The 23,223-nt window shown below is 34.8% G+C and overlaps 1 protein-coding gene across 1 annotated transcript in view; it reads left to right on the forward strand.

The window, feature by feature from the left end:
• DPYD (dihydropyrimidine dehydrogenase) overlaps nucleotides 1-23,223 on the forward strand; it is a 916,336-nt gene that overhangs the window by 672,066 nt on the left and 221,047 nt on the right. The window contains exons 17-18 of the mRNA XM_040232247.1: nucleotides 2,456-2,576; nucleotides 3,431-3,550. Coding sequence (XP_040088181.1) covers nucleotides 2,456-2,576; nucleotides 3,431-3,550 — 241 coding nt within the window. The remainder of the gene's footprint in view (nucleotides 1-2,455; nucleotides 2,577-3,430; nucleotides 3,551-23,223) is intronic.

Below are 23,223 nucleotides of genomic sequence, written 5' to 3' on the forward strand. Positions count from 1 at the left end.
GTAAAATTCTGACAAATTATGTTTCAACTTTGTATGAGGATTAGTAAACAGCTAGCTCAACTGTGTATAAGGATAGGTAACATATATCTTACTCACCATAAAGTTAATTTAAGGTTAACAGCATAAACCTTACCAATAGAAATATGGTGGTTTAGTTGCTAAGTCATGTCCAACCCTTGCTGCCCCATGAACTGTAGCCTGCCAGGCTCCTCTGTCCATGGAATTCTCCAGGCAAGAGTACTGGAGTGGGTTGCCATTTCCTTCTCCAGCGGATCTTTCTAACTCAGGAATTCTTTCCAGGATTCTTCCAGACCCAGGATTCAGGAGTCTTCCCGACCCAAGAGTTGAATCTGGATTTCCTTCACTGAAGGCAAATTTTTTACCAACTGAGCTATGAGGGAAGCCCTATTAGAAGTATAGGAGGATTAAATTATGCTATCTCAAAATAGTGGCAGATAATTCAAGTAAATCAAGGTAGCCAATGGACCATAGTTTAAAAAATAAACTGAAAAATTTTGAACAAATTTCAAATTGAAATTAATAAAAGGCATTCATTCAAAGTATTCAACTAGTGAGAATCAACAAAGAAAGTGTGACAAATGTTCAAAGTAAACTATACAGGCATGGTGGTCAATAGTATTGAAAGCTACTTAGAAACATATATCAGATTATTAGTGTGTACTCTATTTGAACCAGATAATACTTTAAATTTGTCTCACTAATTCTTATCAGGCTACCTGCCTCGTCTTATGCAATTTAAAGATTCGATAATCTTTAAATTATTGGTAAATTCTGCCTTAAAGAGAGCTTTCACAAAGGACATGCAATTTGTATCATCTAGAAGTTACTGTCATTTCTAGGCTAAGTCCCATGGAAATTCATAACTTAAAAATGAAAGTCACAAAGATGCAACTGCCTTCGTAATGCCAATGCAGTAGTTATAAATATTTCATGAACATTGCATGGGCAGGGGCAGATCTCCATTTTCATGAGTTAGAATTTGTATGGTTAAGTCTCTAGATTTTACTATTCATAATGCACAGTATGCCCTGTAGAGCATTCTATATAGTACTTTTTTAATATTTATGTTTAATGAAGAAATTACTGTTCTGCAAAGAGAACAAGCCAAGTCAAAGATTTCTTGTTAAAATTATTAGTTTGTTGAATAGAGACAATAAGAATCTACAGAAGTTACCTCATTGCAGTGTCTTAGCACATATGTAACTTTTAAAGTAATACAAGATGACTGATCAAGATACATTAAACCTAAGTGAAGAGGTTCTTTCTAAAGGTTAAAACATTAGAAATCTCGTCTTAAAAGAATTTGAAAGGTTAAAATGCAAAAAACAACTTTCTTACACATAAAAATATTAATTACAAATGAAATGAAATACTTGCCTTGTGTTCCATGGATTAAATATATGTCTGTATTTTTCTGGGTGAATCTTTAATTTAAAAAAAAATAAAGTATTTTAACTTCCTAGGATAATATTACCAAGTTCAATAATGAATTGCTATTGCATATTTTAATATAATTTATCAAAGCACATTATCATTACCTGTCAGAATAAATTTTGCACTAAAAGTAATGAAAAAAAGGACTATTGTATGTGTTGAAATCAAAGAACATTACTACTGCTAAGTTATTTTCAGTGGAAAGGAAGGTGATTGCCCTCTAAATGATACTTGTCCCATGAGAAACTAGAAGCCTGAAAAATCACAAGAAACAGGCTCAGGAAAATGTCTATGCCTTGCTTTTAAAAATGAGCGTTTGATATTTTGTTTCATTTTTGTCATTTTGATCAATTCTTTCAAGTAGATGAATGTTGAAAAGTACTGCAAAGATCTTAGTAACATTTACAGAAGTAAGCTAAAGTTACTGATCAGCTCGTGTATAACCTAAGGCTGAATTATCCCATATTAGCATATACTATATATCATAATTAGATTGACTAGGAAGTCACATATTTTCTTTTGAATATACTTCAACAAGACTAAGTCTTTTAATAATGAAAACAATAAGCTTCAGCTTTCATATCATTCGCCTGGGAGTCAGCTCTTCAAATATTTTTATAGGCTTAAACCAAGGAGGTCGTTAGAAATTCTGTGATGTTTCTCAAACTTACCTCCCCAGAAGTCTATGCTTTATTTCTAATATTATTTAACTGCAAGTGGGAAACACTTTCCATTTGGTTCTTTGTAATTTTATTTTCCAAAGGCTCCCTTGAGGAATTTAACCTTTATGTGATGAATTTGCAGTTCACTTGAAGTGTGTTAACCTTCGTTCCCTAATGAGCCTAGGTGTAATACTGAGGAAGAATTTGAGAAATTTATCATGTAGCTCATTGTCAGGTTGGATTTGTCTTGCACATCTCCAGCTTTGCTGTTGTTCCAGTACACATTTTGATCACAATTCTTTAATTATTTTCTATATTTAACTGACCTATTTGAACAGGATCCAGAGCTGGTGCGGAACATCTGTCGCTGGGTTAGGCAAGCTGTTCAGATTCCTTTTTTTGCCAAGTTGACCCCAAACGTCACTGATATTGTAAGCATAGCCAGAGCTGCAAAGGAAGGTAAGAACCCAACTCACGTCAGTTGCCTCCTTATATTCTGGGCCTAAATTTCATAGCCATAATAAAATGTATCTCATCTACCACTTTATGTGTACATCTCTGTTTAAACTTTAAGGAAGTTATTAAATTGAGCACTTGATCTTACAAATGTAATAGATCCATACCTATACTCAACCTAGTGGGTGGACTTCAAACTTTGGCCCAGGAATACAAGTATATTTATCATTTTTCCTAATAAGCACCTGCTTTACACACAAAGAATTAGGAAACAAAGCCACAGTCACAGCAGACCACTGCAAAATAATGATCTCATAATGTAACAGTCCAGCAACAGCACTTGAACTTTTAATGAAATTTTTATTGTAAGGTAAAAATAAATAAATAAATTAATTAATTAAAAAAAAAAGATAGCTGCTTCCACAGGTGAAATTTCTTATGATCTCCCTTTGTATTTGATGGAAAGTAGTACACTGCCTTAAACATACGCTCAATAAATATCTTGAATACAACAATTGTACAATCAGTGCATGGTTTTACAAATCATATATGCTTGCATGCTATCCAATGGAAATTGCATCCTGATTTGTAAAGATATTGTAAATTACCTGGAAAATAACCCTGAGTACAAAACACAAATCTGTATAATAATTGGAAAAATAAAGTGGTGATAATTAAAAATTCTTATGTCTAGCATTTTAAGCATGATTATGGGAATGAAATTAGTGAACACATTTGAGGAGAGGAAAGGCTGTCAAGAGAAAGTAGTGCGTGCATTTTCCTGGATTTTGTGGGTTTGAATGGGTTTTAACCATTGTCCCTTTAAGAGCTGGAGATGAATGCTGTGTTTTTCATAGGTGGGGCAGATGGTGTTACAGCCACCAACACTGTCTCAGGTCTCATGGGATTAAAAGCTGATGGCACACCGTGGCCAGCAGTAGGCCTTGGGAAGCGGACTACATACGGTGGAGTGTCTGGTAGGTGTTACCCTCTCCTTGCATTTCTGCTTCCTTGAGGATTGGTGAAAACTCAAGAGATCATGTTACCAGCAAGAATGCTGTGTCTTTTTTGATCCCCAATTTTTATAACTCACTGCCTGTCAAAATTCCTAACAGTTATGACAAATGGAACAGATCCATCAAGTGACTGATGGCACAAGAAGAGAGACTACCAAGATAGGGCTTCACACACATTCTATTCTCCTGTGGTCTGTGCATTACTCAGGATTTCTCATTGTCACAGTTGTCTCATTACTAATTAGTAAAAGCTAATACCAAGGCCTTATAAGAAGAATATAAGCACAGTGATTTTAATACCTTTCCCCATAGTCTGGGTTAGTTTCCACTCTTCCTAGAAGTTTGAAATCTTCATTCTTCAAAAATCTTACTTTCACAACTGTGAAATAAACCATTCAAACATTCCATTTATAGCTTCAGCTGACAAGATACTTGCAGACCTCATACCTTCGCGCACATTTTCTCATCATAAAACACTTGCATTTGAAACAGAAAGAGAAGTTTTAATCCCAAAGTCCCGTTCAGTGTCTTTGCTCTGTGCAGTCTGTTGCTGTGACAACATGAACTTGGTCATGCAAAGATGGTGCTGTGAGGTTCTTGACTGTACTGGTATGGGGATTAGTCTCCTTGGTGATAGAGACAGTGGTAAATATACATAACATAGCAGTGTCCCACTGTTCAAGAAAAGCATTGCTGAATCGGACCAAAATGTGCCTTTGGAAGAGGCTGCATAGACACAAATAAAGCTCTCTCCATGCTGAGGTATTATGTTTTGAGAGCGTGAAGTGTGGCTATAAGCCATGATTTTTTTTTTTTTTTAAGAGTATATTCTGCTTTTAATTGAATGCCATTCCCACAATGTCAAAAAGAGGAATTCTGACGAGAAGCACCTGTTCAGGGTCCAGACAGAACTCCCTTTTACCCGGAGCTATCAAACAGGGCCTTAAGTATTACTAATGCAGAATAAGGTGGGGCGAGTTAGCCTGTGTCTCAGGAAGAGAGTTGCGAGATTCCAGAGTTGGGCTGTAACGTGCACTGTGTTTTCTGTCAGCCCATTTCAATTTTTCCAGCCTGCCATGTTGACAGCAAGAGAATAAAGGAGGTCACAGAGGGTACTGAACATTAAAAATTAATAAAAGAACTATTGCAGTAGTATTTTATATAAGTAACACCATTCACGTTTTCTCATTTGAGCTGCAGTTTCTGAATATTCTCCCATAGTATAACTCAGTCTAATAAAATGATGGAATTACAGCATTAGAAAAAGTCTTTTGTGTCGCAGTGTTTTAAGCATACATACACTAGGAATTATAGTGGTAGCTGCAAACAAGTTCAGCTATACCTCAGGGCCTGTTAACATTTCCATAAAACTCTCTTTCTAAGATTTATAAATTCATGTATAAATATTCACTTGGGCTATAAACTCAGCCAAGCCTGTGTGGAACTTTAATTTTAAATAACAAAATGTCCCTAACATTTTTAACGTTTTGTACCTCATTTCTAATAGGGTCTATATTCAGTCCTTTAACATTAAACAATTTGTTTTGAAAATAGACTCTCTCCATATTGACAGAATTAATAGTTTTTTCTCCTTTAAGGCAATGTTTGCTTTAATTTAAAGGTAATATAATCTGGAAAACAGTTTAAACTGGCAATGATAGTATATTTTAGGATAGAAGTCAGTTCTATAACAAAGTACCTTCAGAATGAGTTATAGTGAAACCTAGCCTAGCAAAATGTGTTAAATAATAATGGCTTCAAAGTTTAGGAAGGATGAAAATATCAAAATGGCTAAATACCATTCCTAGTTTTATCAATTACTCTGTTTTGGTATAGAAAACCACATAAAATATGCCAGGTATTTTTACAAAATTAAAAAATAAATATTCCCACAGCTCATTTCCAGTGCTAATACTTATTCAAGTCTTGACTCAGAACACTGGAATATCTACTTTTAGAAAAACTGCTGGAATCATAGGGGTTTCTTTTGTTGTTGGGCTTTTTTTTTAAGTGAAAGCTGAAAAGGGTTCAGTTTTGGATAGCCACCTGAAATACAAAACATACTTTTTATTGCTGAGAAAGGACATTTTTCTCTTTCAATACATTCTAGCTCTTGATCAGTTTTTGTTTTGTGTTTTTGTTTTTCCTCAGAGTAAGATTCCTATTATTTGAAATGGAGGTTTTGGTTTTGTTTCAACAGGGAAAAGCTGAGGAACTTGGAGTAGTGTACATGCCATAGAACAATGTTTGCATTTCAGTAATGTCCTTCGTTTAAGACGCCTTAGCTGATAAGGGGCTAGCTTCAGAAATAGAACTTCAGCTAAGGAATGTCGGTTTCATTATTTTAAATATGATTAGTCTGGATTCTAGAGTATTCTAAAGCAATGTTTCTCAAACTTTTGTTCCCAGCTTATGAGTGTATTATGGAATTAAGCTTAATGAACTGTAATCATTTTTTTTAATGAAATTGGATAGGAAAAATGTCCGAATGCTTTGCTCATGAGTGAGATAAGCAGTGGTTAAACATCTTTTTTAGTTATCCATGTAATGCACACATAGGTATATTTCAATACCAGGTCATGATATAAAATGAATTTTTTTACTGTGGTTAATTCAAAAATTTTGGAAAGCTGCTGTTTTAGAGGAAGGTTTCTTTGTTAAATAGAAATGTCATTTTGCCTAGACGTCATTAAGTGAGGTAAATTCTACCTGTTGAAGTTTAAAATTTATATCAAGAGGGAGAGTAAGGACTTCATCCCAAGGTGTCATCCTCAGCTTTGTTATTTTAGAAACTTCATTTTCCAAGTCATCTGTAGGTAATTGGAGTAGGGAAGATGGTCAAACATATGAACCAATTCACAGTAAGAATGATGTATAAACCTATATTTAACTTGTAGGAGAAATACCTGGTAAGATTCATGATAACAGTATGAGTCTATTAATGGTGATTTCATAATGAGAATAGTATCAAAAGAAATCGTGTTCAGTATTCATAAGGAATATTTTCATGAAACTAGGATGACTAATTAAGCTTTCCACCATACAAGTACTTCTGTCCAAATCATTGACTCTAAAGGATCAATATTCTCTGCCTTTCTTTGAACAGTAGAGACTTCATACCCTGTTGTTACCACCCAATTTTCTTTATTCTAGAATCCATGTGAAACACTTTAAAAAAATCAAACAGCAGTTACTTTATGTATCACTACAGAGTTGAGTAAATTACTGGATTTTCCTTTTTTCGAAGGGAGGGGAGAAAAATCTTTGCTTCTATTTGGTCAGAAGAAACACTAATCTCTTCAGGATTATTATTTATTAGCTCTGCCCTCAGGTGAATTATTCATTATTTTTCTTACTTTTAGTTTGGTTATTTTTTTTTCTTGATTTAGTTTCAAACTTTGACCTTTTTCTTGATATTATCCCCAAATAATAACGATACTTAAGCCCACTCCTAACTCAGTGATTACTATCACCTATATAAATGGTTTTACACATCTGTGGTATGATATTTTCACATGAAATCATCTCTGTGGATAAGACCACACTTTTAGAGATGGTTAAAAATGAGTCCTTTATGGCATAACTAAAGTTATGTCTTTCTTGCAACTGACTTCATGAGGATAACCTTTATTCATTTATAACTGCATCAGGAGAAATAGTAATCAAGGATGGGGTAAACTCATTGGAAGGAGTCTTGTTATTGTTCCTTATTGTGTTTTAAAAGGTTCTTTTTATCAGTGGGGAATGAGCATACCCGTTAGGTTATTGTTATTCTGTTGCCCAGTAGATGTTTCCTTTCTTTCACATGTAATCGCATACACATACATACCCACATATAGGGAAAAGTTCTGAAAGTTATCTGCAGAAGGCTTGACAAAATTTACTTTCTACAGGCTGAAAAATTAACCTGTACTTTTATTTGTTTGCTAACTTTGTTTTATTTGTCAAAAAAGAGAAATTCTTGTTCTCAATTTCAAATTTTAGATGTTTGAATTTATTGAATCTGTATCAAGTTACTCAAACAATAGAACACTAGTATTGTCCACTACTAATACTTTCAATCTTTATACTGATTTCTGAATAATTCATCAAAGATGGCTTTCAAGACTTGATTTCTTTCCAGGAACCTAGATTTTTCAAGTCATATGAAGGATTATTACAGAGATTAAATAATTTTGTATTTCTTAGCAAATGATAATGGTGTACTCCATAAATACTCTCACATTCTACAAATAAATGATGTATGATTTGAAATCTTGCAGTGTGGGCTATTGGACACTGAACTCTTGTATTTACAAGCCTAAAAGTGTGTATGTGTGTGTGTTTTATTGTAAAATCAACATGGCATAGGAATTACCAATAAAAGAAGGTGCAAGTTAGAAATGTGCCATCAACTTATAACTCTGGACCAATGTAGTGCTAGAAATGAGTACAAAGTGTATAGTTCAGCAGACTTGCTGGGATCAATGTAGTAGCTTAAAAAAGAATCTTAAGCATTGTCTCCAGACTGCATATTTTATGTTTGTCTTTAAAATAGTTACTGAAAGATTGTTGGTACTGGGCAATGACCTAGCAGTATGCACTACTACCAGGCACTACTTAAATACAATCCAGTGTAACCTGCTCTAATCATAAACTTAAACTTATTTTGTTGTATTTATTAGTAACTATTGTGTAAAATGGGGAAGACAGCAAAACTTACACTAGATTGGAAACTCCAAAGTTTCAGTTTCATTTTCCTTTGAATATCTATTTTTATACGTGCAAGCAACTGAAAATTTTGGTAAGATTGCTTGAAGTTCTTACACTAACGTTAGGATTTTATCTTAAAATACAGTACTGGTATTTTTTTTATAAGAAGTAGTTTTTAATGGGCTGGATTATTTTGTGTCAATCTCATGATTACTGATGCACAAAATCCTTTCAGAAAAACACGCCTACTATGTCATAAAATCTCAGCTCTCTATTGTAACCATCTTTATCAATAAGAACTTAGCTTTTAATACTGAAATGTCTAAAATAGCCTGATAAAAATAATATTTAAATGAATAAAAAGTAGTGATAAATTATGCCAAAAAGAATAATTAAAAGAAGAACCTTTCACTTTATACTTTATTTCTTTTCTTTTTTTAGTATGTACCAACATAATGCAAAATAGTCTAGTCTGTTATTCACATATTTAAAAACATTCTTAGACTATCACAAGTTTGATCAAATTCTTAAAGCATTTGTTATAAAAATATATGTAGTATATTTCCAGGATAGTCAAAAGTAGGCATATCAAATAAAGATGCTGAATTATAATTTTCTTTATAAATTATCAGTTTAGTCGAGAGAAGCTCACCATTAGAACTCTTCTCATTTAAATCATGCTTATTTGAATATATTCATGTACAGGTTGACAAAGAATCTCCTTTTGCATTATATCGCTTTTTCTGAAGCCAGAGTTTCTCACTGTTTGGCCGTCGTTGGTCTATGCAGGAGATCAGAGCCTTAATAATAGATTTTTGACAGTGAGCTCGCCTGCTACCTGCCCTACACAAATCCTCACTGTTCATGTTTGCTTCATGGCAACAAAGCAGACAGAAGGAAAATGCCAAGTGCTGAGTTTGAGGTACAGCCTTGCCTTGGCTTGACATTTCAGCAGAATAGCGGTTTATGAGATGCATAATTTTTCATCTGGGACTCAGCTGCCATATTCATAGATGCTTACAGCTCATGGACGGACTGGAGCCAGGGCAGAGGTTTAAAGCATAGATCAAGGTCTACGTTATTTCCTTAGGTATTTTAAAATAACTGCAAAGAAATGATAAAAACGAATACTGTTTAAGAGCCAACAAATTCTTGGGTATCTGGATAGTATATATGTTTTCTTTGTTCAAAATTAGGAAAATAATATCTGTTACCAAATCCTAAGAAAATATTTGATAGACTTTGTAAACTAAAGGACCCTGACAAGCATATTAAGAAAACTTACCTCTGCAGTGGTGGTAATGAATTATTAAATTTCTTTCCTCCGTGTGTGTTTTCATAATGATTTCAAGCTTGAAATTAATAAAAAATGTTCTATTATGAAAGTAAAACTAGAGAGTATTGTGTCACTGTTTGAGCTTGAATTTAAATATTCACAGATTCATGCATATCTACTGTACTAAAAAATCGGTGTAGGTACACGTCAGTGACTATTTAATTTAGAGCTACACATCTCTGTAAGCTTCAGAAACAGTTCACCATGTCACAGTCTCATACAGAACAATGGTACAGTACATTGGATTAATTAAAGAAGCCTTGCAGAGAACTGAGTTCTCAGTATGTCAAGATTTCAGTTTTATGTTAAATATTTTCTAAAGGCCAGACCCTTAAATCTCAGGGGCTGTACCAAGCAGTGAGCTGTGAATTTAACCATAGGCTAACTGCTAATGATAAGGAAAAGAGTCCTAGTTGAGGCAGCTGTAATACAGTCATTGGATTAGGCTATCAATCACCTGGCTCCCTAAGGAAAAGTGGAAGACCAAACAGTGAAAAGGGAAATTAGGAAAAGAGGGCATGACTAGAATGAGATCCTTCGCCATCTTTATCCATGCATTGGCTGAAATCTGTAAGCATTGGTCTGAACTCTCCAGTAAACTCTGACTATACAGCTAATGCATTTATTCCTTTCACCTAGAGAACTATCAAAATGGTTCTCAGTAAAAGATCTTGAAAGCCTCTAGAAGCAAATACCTGATCACATAGTAGAAAATATATAGATTAAACTCTTAATTGTTGGACTTAAGATTTGTATGTGTGATTCTTTTATGTACCAGGATTCATGTATAGTGATAAAGGAAATATTTCTATTTAGCTTCTAAACTGTAGCCAATCTTTACTTATGGAGTCCTGTTGGTGAGGTAAGACTCCAGGAGATCAGTGCTCCTCAAATGTCAATGTGTACCAGCACCTGGAGGACATATTAGAATACAGTTTACTGGAGGCTTCCTCTTGAATTTCTGATACATGAATCCTGGGCTAGAGACTATGCATTGAACAGTAGATGACATACAATTAGTGTCACTGAGCATTTGGTTTGAATAACTTATTTCTAAAATAACCTAAAAGTCTTTAATCCATGATAAAACTAGAGACTCATGGTATCCTATAAATAAATGCAGAATCTCTACCCACAGTTAAGTATCTGAAACAAACTGTAGTTAATAGGGTCAGAAATAATTTCTAGGAAACTTGTAGAACACAGTATTTGAGGTTTCACTATAGAAAAAATATCACCCCATTCCAGATTAAATGTTGAATGCAAACCACTGTTTATGCAAAGAGAATCCATTCTGAGTGCCACTAAAGACCATTTATGGATATTAGTAATCCTTTCAAGAGGAAACAGGTGTCAGAGGTAGACAAGGGTAAAATTAAGCTCATGATTGTGAAATACTATGTTTTCCTTTTAGACTTTGTATAGATACTAACATACTGAATAATAACAGTTTTCTCCCAGGACAGGCTCTTAAATATCAATGAACCTAGTTATTTTCTCAGATTCTTAAAATATAGAAGACAACAGTATTGGTAGCCTTCTGTTCTTTCTTCACTTAGTTATTTCCTGTCATCCCCATACAATGGTATCCTCTTATAAGTGAAAGGGAGGGGACACCAATGCTATGGAGATAATCTGTTCCAGTGCACAGGATCTCTGTTGTTCTCAGGATTACACTGTGCGCTGAGTCTCCCAGTCATGTTTATAGCCTGTTTGCCATAATGCTCATCAACCTTGGAAGCTACCTGCAGTCTTCTTGGGCGAAGGAGTGTGCTGGTGTGCAACCCAGACAACTGTGCATCATGTGAATACCTGATAAGTTCCAAGAGGTCCTTAAGTATAGGGCATAGTGAACCCCTTGATGAGGCCTAGGCAGTATCTGATGTATTAAAGGTGCAGACTGCCAGGATGATACAGGAGTGATGGTACGGGAAGAGTTAAGGCTGAAATAGAGGAGGCAAAGGAATCTGGTCTGGCGGCTTAATTTCCTTTGCTATACTTTTACCAAAAGTCCAGGACTTTGAACCAGCATTTTGATCAGTATTTCTGCACTCCTCAGCCCTGGCTATTCAAAAAAATTAGTAACAGCTGTGTGGAATATCAAGGCTTTTTAATAATATGATCTTTATGTGCCCAACACTGTATTAAACACTTCTAAGTGCATTCTTATTTAAATAACCCTATGAGGTGGTTATTACTAGGCCCATTTTACAGTCTTAGAAGCTCAAACTTCAGATAGTTAAGTGACTTGCCAAAGTTTACTTAGCCAGGACATGTCAGATTCAAACTAAGATCTGTCTCCAAAGATGAACTGCTAGGCATTTTTATCAATGTTTTCATCCAAAATCTGCCACAATAAATCTGAATAGTATAAATATGGTATACTTATTAAATTCTAATAAGGTACAAATGTCACTTAGTAATCTAAAATTTATTCTATCTGGATTTGAAAGCCTGTGAACTTTGTCAAACCTGTGTCCCTTATTATCTGTATCACTTCATCTCCATGTTGGAAAATTGAGTCTAATAGGTGAATTAGGAAAAAATCTTGAATTGAACGACAACACCAAAAAAGACAGGAAGCATTCAGGCATTTTCTTAAAGTGTAATCATGCAGCATTTGCTTGAAATGAAACTGTCATCAATATAGCTACAAATAACCTTATTTGTTACTGACTTAGATAAACTCTATGAGGGCTTTATCCAGCTATGATGCTGAGAACAAACTTTGGGTGTCCTTCCTAATTCCTTCTTTGTAATCTTCAGTCAGTTACAAATGACCATGTATCCCTACAACTGTCTCACCTTCATTTTGGACAGATCCATCTTTTTCTACAGGAGCAGTACCATCTTCTCCATAATTTCAACTGAGCTTGCAAAAAAGACCTTCTAAGTAATTCAGAGATGTTTGTTTTTCATTAAATGGGGAGAGAGAAAAGGACATTTTGAAAATGATGAGGTGGGGAAGAAATTGGGCCAAAAAATCAATGCTAAGCCCTTCTGAAAGGGAAAAAGTAAGCTACATTATTTCTCACTTCCCCTGGTTTAAAACAAAAGAAGATAAACATATAATTAAAATAATAAGGTGAGACATTCTTAGTATACATTGGGCATGATATGATATGAGAAATTTTAACCTTTGTTCATTAATTTTAAAGAAGTATATAGACATAAATCAGCAGTCCCAAGGAATGTGTCTTGGACATCTTTGTTCATTTAGCACAGCTCTTTAATGATTGACCTAATTGGATTATAAACTTCTTTAAAGCAGGGGCATTTGCTGTTTCTTTGTCATCTCCACCCAAACATAGGAAAGTTAGAGGCAGCTTTTAGACCTGCAAAAGAATCTGCCTGCAATGTAGGAGATGCGAGTTTGATCCCTGGGTCAGGAAGATCCCCTGGAGAAGGAAATGGCAATCCACTCCAATATCCTTGCCTGGGAAATTCCGTGGGCAGAGGAGCCTGGTGGTCTACAGTCCATGGGGTCACAAAGAGTAGGACACCACTGAGTGACTAACACATTTTGCTTTAGACCTGCAAGAAGCACCTTTTTTTTTTTTTTTTTAAAGAAACGCCCTTTGAGTCCTAATTTTCAGCTGTGTATAATGCAGAAAGTTTTAGAATTAGACTGCCTCTTAATCTCTGCCATCCATCTTGACTTGCTGGTGAGCTTTTGGTACCTAAGAAATTCTAATAGACAATAGGCCGTTTTACTATGCACCAGATACTAAAAGCTTTTCATATGTGATATCATTTAATCACTACAGTCTGCTCAAGTGGTCACAGGTAGTGACCTCTTTTGCTGAAAAGGAAACTGAGGCGCAGAAAGGCCAAGTAAATTCTGTAATGTCACACAGCTGATACCTAGGCATATTGGGATTTATGTTGTCCTACTCTTGATATTATGAATTTAACCATAAACTGTTCTGTGTTAAAGCAGATTTCCTATTTCAGTTCATCCTGTATTAATTTACATTATTATGCTTTTGTAATATTCTTAACATAGTATAGGCCAAAAATACACAGAGAACCACTTTTGTATTTCTTTAACAATAAAAAACAAATTAGGCTGAAACTAACCTATAAATATACCACTAAGATTAATCACTGTTTAAAAAAAAATCCACAGTAATGACAGGTCACAATTATACTGTAAGTGGTCTAGTAAACCTCTCAGTATTCCTATTAACCTCTGTGCTTCATGCATTTCTCATATTAATATACTGAGAAATAACACAAAGAAACATATGTACTTTTCAAGGAAGATGCCAAAGGTTTAATGGATCAAATTATTTCTGTGCTGGGTTTTTATTCACTAGTTCCAAACATTTTTTTCTTTTACCTTAGTATTTAGTCCAATGTTAAAATGGAATTATAAATTTCTGTCTTAAATAGTATAAAATAAAACATAATAGAAATGAATTGGGCTAACAATAACAGTTTGTATAGTTGAACTATCTTTTTGCTTTAGCTTTTCTAGCTTCCTAAATCTTTAACAGTAAGTTTATACTTGATGGGGGTATGATAACTTTTTTGTAGAAATAGTGTGTGTGTTTGTGTGTGTACTTGCATGTTTATACCTTGTCCATTATTCTAAATCATTTCCAAAAGATTTTTGTTTAGTTTTACCATTTTTATACGGGTTTATCACAGGGATCACCAAAGGGTTTAGTGTGATGTTGTCACCTAAGGGCTTTGTTGACTGCCATTTCCTGGGTGCAGAGAGCATCTCATTCAGTAGGTCTGAGGTGAAGTCAGGAATACTTACTTTTCTCAACAAGAATCTTAGGAGTTTCAGCACCTGTGATCTTCAGTCCTCATTTGGCAGGGTTGGGAGGGGATTTTAATGTCAGGACTGTCACCATTACAGGTTATCATAATTCATATAAAAATTTGAGAAGCTTATTTTAAGGAAAATGAAATGAACCAATATATCTTTGATGGTTCAGTTTAGTCACTGATATTTCTAATAATAATTTAGATTTTAAATGAGTAGACCCACAGATAAATTCTCCAAAATTCTCACTGAAACAGGAATGCAAAAATAAAGACTGACAAAAATTCAAAGGAGCAACATAACATTGAGTTAACTTCTAGCCAGATGTCACACATGTCAAATCATTTTTGCTAATTTTCCATTTGTTGAGCTTTGCATATAAATATTAAATCTGGGGGATGGGATACATCTTTAGTGGCTCTTCTTTGTCATTCCTATAGGACTCCTGACCAGGTATTTCTGAGAATATGCATATGATTGAATGTACCAAAAGAGCTGTTTTTATGAGAATATTTTTGGTAATTTTTTTGAGATTTTTCTAAACCAGGAGTAGACAAAAACAGAGCCAAGAAGTACTTAGAACTTTTATACCTACTTTAAGGCAAGGAGAATTGCTGTCATGTCAGTGCCGTAAGATGGATTCTAGAATGAATGAAAACGTCACCTCTCTCTCTCTGTGAGGGGTGGCAAGGAGGAGCTGGAGGCAATGCCTAACGCTTAAGAGCTCTAATCCTCATAAGCTAAGATCTTCAAGTAGAATTAGAAACTCCAAGACTCCTAGTATCTGTTCACTGGGAATTATGTAGTTTTACATATATTCCATCTGTAAAGAGTGTCAGAGATCAAGGCAAGGAAGAAAAGATAAAACTTTCCTACTTTAGTCTCACAGACTCCCATGGTCTGCTAGAGCCTACCAATTTACCTTTGAAATATGAACATCAATGATGCATGTACCTTTAGTCCTGAAGAGGGGATGTGCCCAACCAAGCAGACAGAAAAAGCAGGGGCAATTTATGTTGGACTGAGAGGAGAAGATGCAGAATGGATAGGGAAATAGTTAAGAAATGGAAAAATAGTAAAAAAGCGAAAATATAACAGCACAAACAAATACACACTGCTTTTATGACAGAGAAAAATAAAAACCATGGAAATTTGAATCAGTGTTGTGAAGGGTAACCTTAGGAATCTCTCCCAGTGTAGACAGACTAGAAAAAGAAGTCAAAATCATGAAAGAAAGGGTGATGGACATACAGACAACTGAAAACAGAATTCTTGCTGAAGGTAGCAAGATGGGTGTGGGGCAGTAGGCAATTAGAGAAAAGACACCAATCACTATTCTAAGCTTACTTTCTATATTTTAGTTTCTTTAATAGGCACTTTCCATTTGTTATTTCATAATGAAAGGCATATATTTTTAAACTGTTAAAAGCCTTTCCTAAATTGAAAAGAATTCACTGATTACCAGAAAAATCTGTAAAGAGACTTACCTAGCACATTCTACAAAATATTTTGAATTATAAGAGTAGATGCATAGAGTTAGGCTAACACCGGATATGGTCTCAGCAACACAAGATAGCCGAAGAAATGGAGTGGCACATATTAGAAGAAAGGGTAATCAAATATCCAAGGTGATATTCATGTGCAAAGATTCTCATATATTCAAGCGCTCAGAAAACATATCATGCTTTAAAAATATTATTGAAGATATATGTACTAAATAACTGAGTGATCAATTACAGCAGTGGTTTTCAAATTATGGTTTCTGGACCAGCAGCAAGCATCACCTGGGAACTTATTAGCACAGACTTTTCAGGGTAAACCCCAAGACTTACTAAATCAGAAATTCTGAAGTGTAGCACCCAGCAGTCTATTTTAACAAGCCCTCCAGGTGATTCTTACGCACACTAAAGTATGAGAACCATTAAATTAAATTATGAATCTAAGAATTAGAAGGGTATTGCATAAATGTTAAGCTCTTAAAATATTAACCAAATATGTAGGCCTAAATAGTTATTATAAATTGAGTTTTAAAATTAATTGCTTACGTCAAAACTTAATCCTGAAAATGAAGCCACAGATATTAGCAACATTTTAAAAGGAAATAAGTTAGATCTATATTCCAGATTATTTTAACAAAGAATAATTTATGATAAATAATTAAAGCTGTTGGTGAAAATTCCAATATTCAAACTTCTTATCCTAAATTGGAGATTTGGGGTTTTTTTTTTTTTTTTTTTTTGCTTCACTTTGATAATTTTAAAAAGGTTAAACAACTCTTTGAAAAACGTAAGGGTAATTATTATTTGAAACAGTGAAATTTAAAAAGGACGTATACTATAAAATGCCTAGGAATAAATCTAAGGGGGTAAAAGATCTGTACTCAGAAAACTATAAGACACAAATGAAACTGAAGACAACACAAAAATGGAAGGATATACCATGCTCATAGATTGGAAGAATTAATATTGTTAAGATGGCCATACCACCCACGGTAATCTGCAGATTCAGTGCAGCCACTGTCAAAATACCAAGGGCATTTAGACACATTCCACAACAGTTTTACTTGCATATTATGTTTATGATCTGCTACTACTCAGTGAGTGCTTTTCAGGTGGCCCAGTATTAAAGAATACAACTACCAATGAAAGAAATGCAAGAGACACAGTTTTGATCCTTGTATTGGGAAGATCCCCTGAATTAAGAAATGGCAACCCACCCTAGAGCCAGACGTCCTGAAATGTGAAGTCAATTGGGCCTTAGGGTGCATCACTATGAACAAAGCTAGTGGAGGTTATGGAATTCCAGTTGAGCTATGTCAAATTCTGAAAGATGACACTGTGAAAGTGCTGCAATCAATATGCCAACAAATTTGGAAGACTCAGCAGTGGCCACAGGACTGGAAAAGGCAGTTTTCACTCCAATCCCAAAGAAAGGCAATGCCAAAGAATGCTCAAACTACCGCACAATTGCACTCATCTCACACGCTAACAAAGAAATGCTCAAAATTCTCCCAGGCAGGCTTCAGCAATACGTGAACTGTGAACTTCCAGATGTTCAAGCTGGTTTTAGAAAAGGCAGAGGAACCAGAGATCAAATTGCCAACATCCACTGGATCATGGAAAAAGCAAGAGAGTTCCAGAAAAACATCTATTTCTGCTTTATTGACTATGCCAAAGCCTTTGACTGTGTGGATCACAAGAAACTGTGGAAAATTCTGAAAGAGATGGGAATACCAGACCACCTGAGGTGCCTTTTGAGAAACCTATATGCAGATCAGGAAGCAACAGTTACAACTGGACATGGAACAGACTGGCTTCAAATAGGAAAAGGAGTATGTCAAGGCTGTATATTGTTACCCTGCTTATTTAACTTATATGCAGAGTACATCATGAGAAATGCTGGGGTGGAGGAAACACAAGCTGGAATCATGATTGCTGGGAGAAATATCAATCACCTCAGGTATGCAGATGATACCACCCTTATGGCAGAAAGTGAAGAAGAACTAAAGATCCTCTAGATGAAAGTAAAAGAGGAGAATGAAAAAGTTGGCTTAAAGCTCAACATTCAGAAAACGTAGATCATGGCATCCAGTCCCATCACTTCATGGCAAATAGATGGGGAAACAGTGGAAACAGTGGCTGACTTTATTTTTCTGGGCTCCAAAATCACTGCAGATGGTGATTGCAGCCATGAAATTAAGAGACGCTTATTCCTCATAAGGAAAGTTATGATCAACCTAGACAGCATATTGAAAAGCAGAGACATTACTTTGTCAACAAAGGTCCGTCTAGTCAAGGCCATGGTTTTTCCATTGGTCCCGTATGGATGTGAGAGTTGGACTATAAAGAAAGTTGAGTGTATTGATACTTTTGAACCGTGGTGTTGGAGAAGACTCTTGAGAGTCCCTTGGACTGCAAGGAGATCCAACCAGTCCATTCTAAAGGAGATCAGTCCTGAATATTCATTGGAAGTACTGATGCTGAAGCTGAAACTCCAATACTTTGACCATCTGATGCGAAGTGCTGACTCATTTGAAAAGACCCTGATGCTGGGAAAGAGTGAGGGCAGGAGGAGAAGGGGACAACAGGGGATGAGATGGCTGGATGGCATCACCGACTCAGTAGACATGGGTTTGGGTGGACCCTGGGAGTTGGTGATGGACAGGAAGGCCTGGTATGCTGCAGTTCATGGGGTCACAAAGAGTTGGACACGACTGAGCGACTGAACTGAACTGAACCCACCCTAGTATTCCTGTCGTCTGGAAAATTCTATGGATAATGGTGCCTAGCAGTCCGTTGGGTCACAGAGTCAGACATGACTGAGCATGCATGCACACACTACTCAGTAAAATGTTACCTTCCCAAGAGCAGAGATATTTTACTGTGTTACTTAATGATATATCTTCTGTTGCTACAGTGGTGGCTGGCACATAGTAGGTGCTCAGTAAACAATGCTGAATGAGTGTATCTTCAAAATTATGATCTGATGTAAAGAATGGTAGTGTGGTAATATAATTAGAAAATAATATTTTTGAAAGTCATGTTAAGCAGTGTAGTGTCAAAAGCACAGGTTTTTGAATTAATACATTTTGAGACCTTAGGAAATATTTATCTCCTGAATATTCTCATCTGCATAGTAGGAATAAAAATAATGCTTATTTCAGAAGCAGTTTTGTGATGGTTAAGCAAAATTATAATATAAAATAAATGGTTGCATTTATAAGGTGCTCTTTGCCAATACTAAAGAAATAGTCCCAGAATATTTCTGTAATGGAAAAATCATTATGAAACTCAGCATACTAAAAAGTTGATTTTTTTAAAGGCACCAAATAAAGATTTTAGATCAGTTTCAGTTATGAATCTAAATGTATATTACTAAGAAGTTGAATTCAATACTATATTAAAATAATCCATCTTAACCAAAGAATGATGTTCCAGGAATGCAAGGGTGGCTTGATTTCATGAATATTAACTACATATTATCATCAGATTGTTACTTAATATTTTTCTGGAAATTATGCATAACATGAAAAAAAGGATATAAAGTTTTAGAAAATATTGTTACTTATCTATAGGTGCTTTGCTTCTATACCTGGGAAATGCAAAATGAAATATTAAATCTTAGTTTAGGAAATTGTAATGACGATGGTGGCACTAAGATATTATAGCAGCTACCACTTATTAAAGGGCCCCTGAGTGAGTACCAGGAACTGAGCTTAGCAACCTTTGCAAAGAATCATTTCATAAATGAGGAAAATTGTGCCATAGACTCAGGTCATTGTTATTTGAGGCCAAGTCTGGCTGATTCACAAGCCTATGCTTTTAGGGTAGCAGTGCCTACACCATACAGCAGGTATACAAGCATGAATTGCTTTCCTATACACTAGCATTCACACTAGTAAGGGGAAAAAGCATAAAATTTTCAACCTTAACAGATAACATATGGAATTGAAATGAAGAAACAATATAACTGCAGAACATGGAAAAGCAGATTTGAAGGGCTTCTCCGGTGGTTCAGTGGTAAAGAACCCAGCTGCCAATTCAGGAGACATGGATTCAATCCCTGGGTTGGGACGATCCCCCTGGAGAAGGAAATGACAATCCACTCAGTATCCTTGCCTGGGAAATACCATGGACAGAGGAGTCTATTGGGCTGCAGTCCATAGGGTTGCAAAAGAGTCAGTTATGACTTAGCAACTTAAATAACAACAAAATATAGTATATTCTTGTAGTAAAAAACTCATTATTATAAATATGATATTTCAAATAATGTTGTAAGTTTAATGCAATTATATAATTAAAATGTTTTTTACTATAATATGCATTATTTTAAAGTTCAGAACAAAGACCAAATAAGAAAAAAGAAGTTACTGAGTAGTATTTTTAACCAGAAAGAAAGTTGAAAAAGGACATACACAATTGATTATATAAGCCAATTGCAAAATTATGATGATTTTTAAATGTTTCCTGCCATAACAATCAATGACAAACCAAGGAACATAACAGAAAATTCTGAAACTCTGTATTCCAAACAACATAACATAAAAGTTGACTCTCAAGTCAATTGGAAAAAGATGTTTTATTAAACATATAATGAATGGATCAATTCACTCTTTGGGAAAAAAATCTAAGTATATTCTTTATTTATACTATATATCAAAATAAGTTTTATATTAAATACTTAAAGAAGTACTGTACTAGATTAAATTACTGAAAAAAGAAAAAAAAAGATGGCTATTTACCCTATTTGAAAATGGGAAAGAATAGCTTTCTAAAGATGAAAGAAATGAAAAATTATCACAGTGAAGACACTGAATATATTTGAATGGAATTTTATATTTATTTTTTAATAACGTGAATAAAATTAAAATGTGAATGTAAAAAGTGTTTGTAAGATGATATTGCAGTTTTTTCAGAACTAAGGTGCACGCCTTCTCACTAAGTGAATACCACGGGATATGGTAACTCTATCGTCGACAAAAGGCTTTAGAGCCAACATGTTACCACGAATGAGTTGGCTTTCTAATGACATCCATCAGTTTTTAGCATGATATCCAGGTGTAATTCAGTAGAAGCAGTTCTTTGCTGGTCTGGCTTAAACTAGAGGTACAGTTTTAAAGTTGTTTGAGCAAAAAAATAATAAAAACAGCTCTTTTGATTCAGTTTACAGAAACATGCAAAGTAGCAGTGAGCTATTTATACGAATCAAATTGCTAAAATATTTTAAAGAGAATATTTAATTCAAAAGATGGTAGGGAAGTAGAGAATTTGACACCCTATTGGAAGAATTAAAGAGAATTTGATGTATATATATATTTTTTTTTAAAAAGAAAACTATGCTCTATGTGTCCATCTGGTATCATTTAGGAATGTCCCTTAACTTAGTACTTGTGTCGGATTCTCTATTTCTGGGCCCTCCTGTTCCTCATGCTAAGTTAGTGTATTTATTTATATTTTTTTCTGAAACAGCTTGAAAACTTCCTGAGATAGTCTAAGCATTCTCATAAATTTTAAGTTCATGCATATTTGAAAGTGTTTATTCTATCTTCATATTTAATAATTTGAGCATAAATTCCCTCATTAAAGTAATTTTTAACTTAACATTTAAAACATTATTCCAGTTTATTCTGCCAGTTACTGAGGAATCTGATTGAAGTTAATGCCTGCTCTTTCAAAACTGTGTGTGTGCATGCATAGGCACAGTCTGACCCTTTGTGACCCTATGGACTGTAGCCCACCAGTCTCCCCTGTCCATGGAATTTTCCAGGCAAGATTCTGAAGTGGGTTGCCATTTCCTTCTCCAGGGGATCTTACCGACCCAGGGATCGAATCCATGTCTCTAGTATCTCCTGCAGGTTGATTTTTTACAAATCTGCCACCTGGGAATTCCCCTTTTAAGATACATATATTCCTCCTTTCAGATCTCTTTACCCCTTGTGATCTGCTTTTCTCAGTGAAGATTTTCCTTTTAATTTTCTGTTGAACTTTCGGGGCTTTGGTATCTGAAAATTTATACCTTTTCGATCTAAAAATTTTCTGGTATTATTTTGTTATAATTTGTCTTCATTTTTTCTGGTATTTCTTTTAGTAATTCTCCTGTCTAATTAAAAAAAATATTGTTCTTCCATTTGAATCTTACTGTTCTCTCTTTTGGGAGATTATTCCGTCTTTTGGGAAATATTTTTATATAATTTCTAATCTCCTAACCTATTATTTTATTGGTAGTTACAGCTTAATTTTCTTAACATTCTTTGTTTTCTGATGGTTTTTTTAAATTGCATCCTGATCTTTTGAATGCAATGTTTTATCTTGCTCTTTCTAAGGATTTTAACGGTTTCCATTTTTTTTCTTTCTGTTTCCCTTCAGTTCTTATATTCTTACTATTTCCTCCTCATTATTCACGTATTTATTATTTTGATGCTTTTTTTTTTCTAGTTCATGTAGGAGACTTTCTGAAATGCCTGAGGATCCAGGGCTCTTTTTCTTGATTCCGTTTTGAGCATGAGACATTAAAAGCTGATTGGAAGCTCTGAGTTTGTGTGTGAACTTGATCAGCTATAGAATTTAAATGTTAAATGATGGGAAAATAAGCTTTCCTTTTTATTGGGGCTCACAAATGTGAGTATCTTGAGGCCTTTTCTCTATAAATAAGTAATTTCTTAGGAGAAGAATCCTCAAGTTTCCTACAGGGAAAGCACATGTCTTCCTGATATAAAAAGAAAGAAGGGTGAACGATAGTCTCAGTGTTCAATATGCAGGCTTTCATTTCATATCCCTACTTTTCATGATCATCTCAATCACAGCCTTCTACTAGTTTGATATCTGATGTATCTCTAGTACACTTTCTCCGTAAAAATAAATCTCTGGTCTCTAGGGACCAACCTGACTGCAAAGAGTGCGAGAGGGGACCTAGGGTCCTAGGGACTGATTTTACGTATCAATCTTCAAACAGTAGTCCCATTTTCGATCCCCTGTGAGCCCTATATCCCACTCTCCTGAGCCTTCCTGGGATTTCCACACTATGAATGTTCATAGGTTTCTGTTAAGTCAGTTACTACTTTTCAGCTCACTTTGCAAGTTCCAGAATTTTTCATCTGCAGAAGTACCTTCCTTACTCTCCCTGTCTTCATACATCTGTGCTTATTTTCCTTTAATACTTACTTTCTGTCACCCAGGTGGTATTTTCAGGAAGGACTGAGTAGATGTGGTGAATCTGCAATTCATTCACATGTGTGTTACATTTCAGAATAACAAAGAAAAAATTATTTGCAAAATCTCAGAGTAAGAACCTTGATACTTAGAAATCTAACACATCACATTATATTAAAAG

Source organism: Oryx dammah, unplaced genomic scaffold (genome assembly GCF_014754425.2).
Source record: "Oryx dammah isolate SB20612 unplaced genomic scaffold, SCBI_Odam_1.1 HiC_scaffold_28, whole genome shotgun sequence".
NCBI lineage: Eukaryota > Metazoa > Chordata > Mammalia > Artiodactyla > Bovidae > Oryx > Oryx dammah.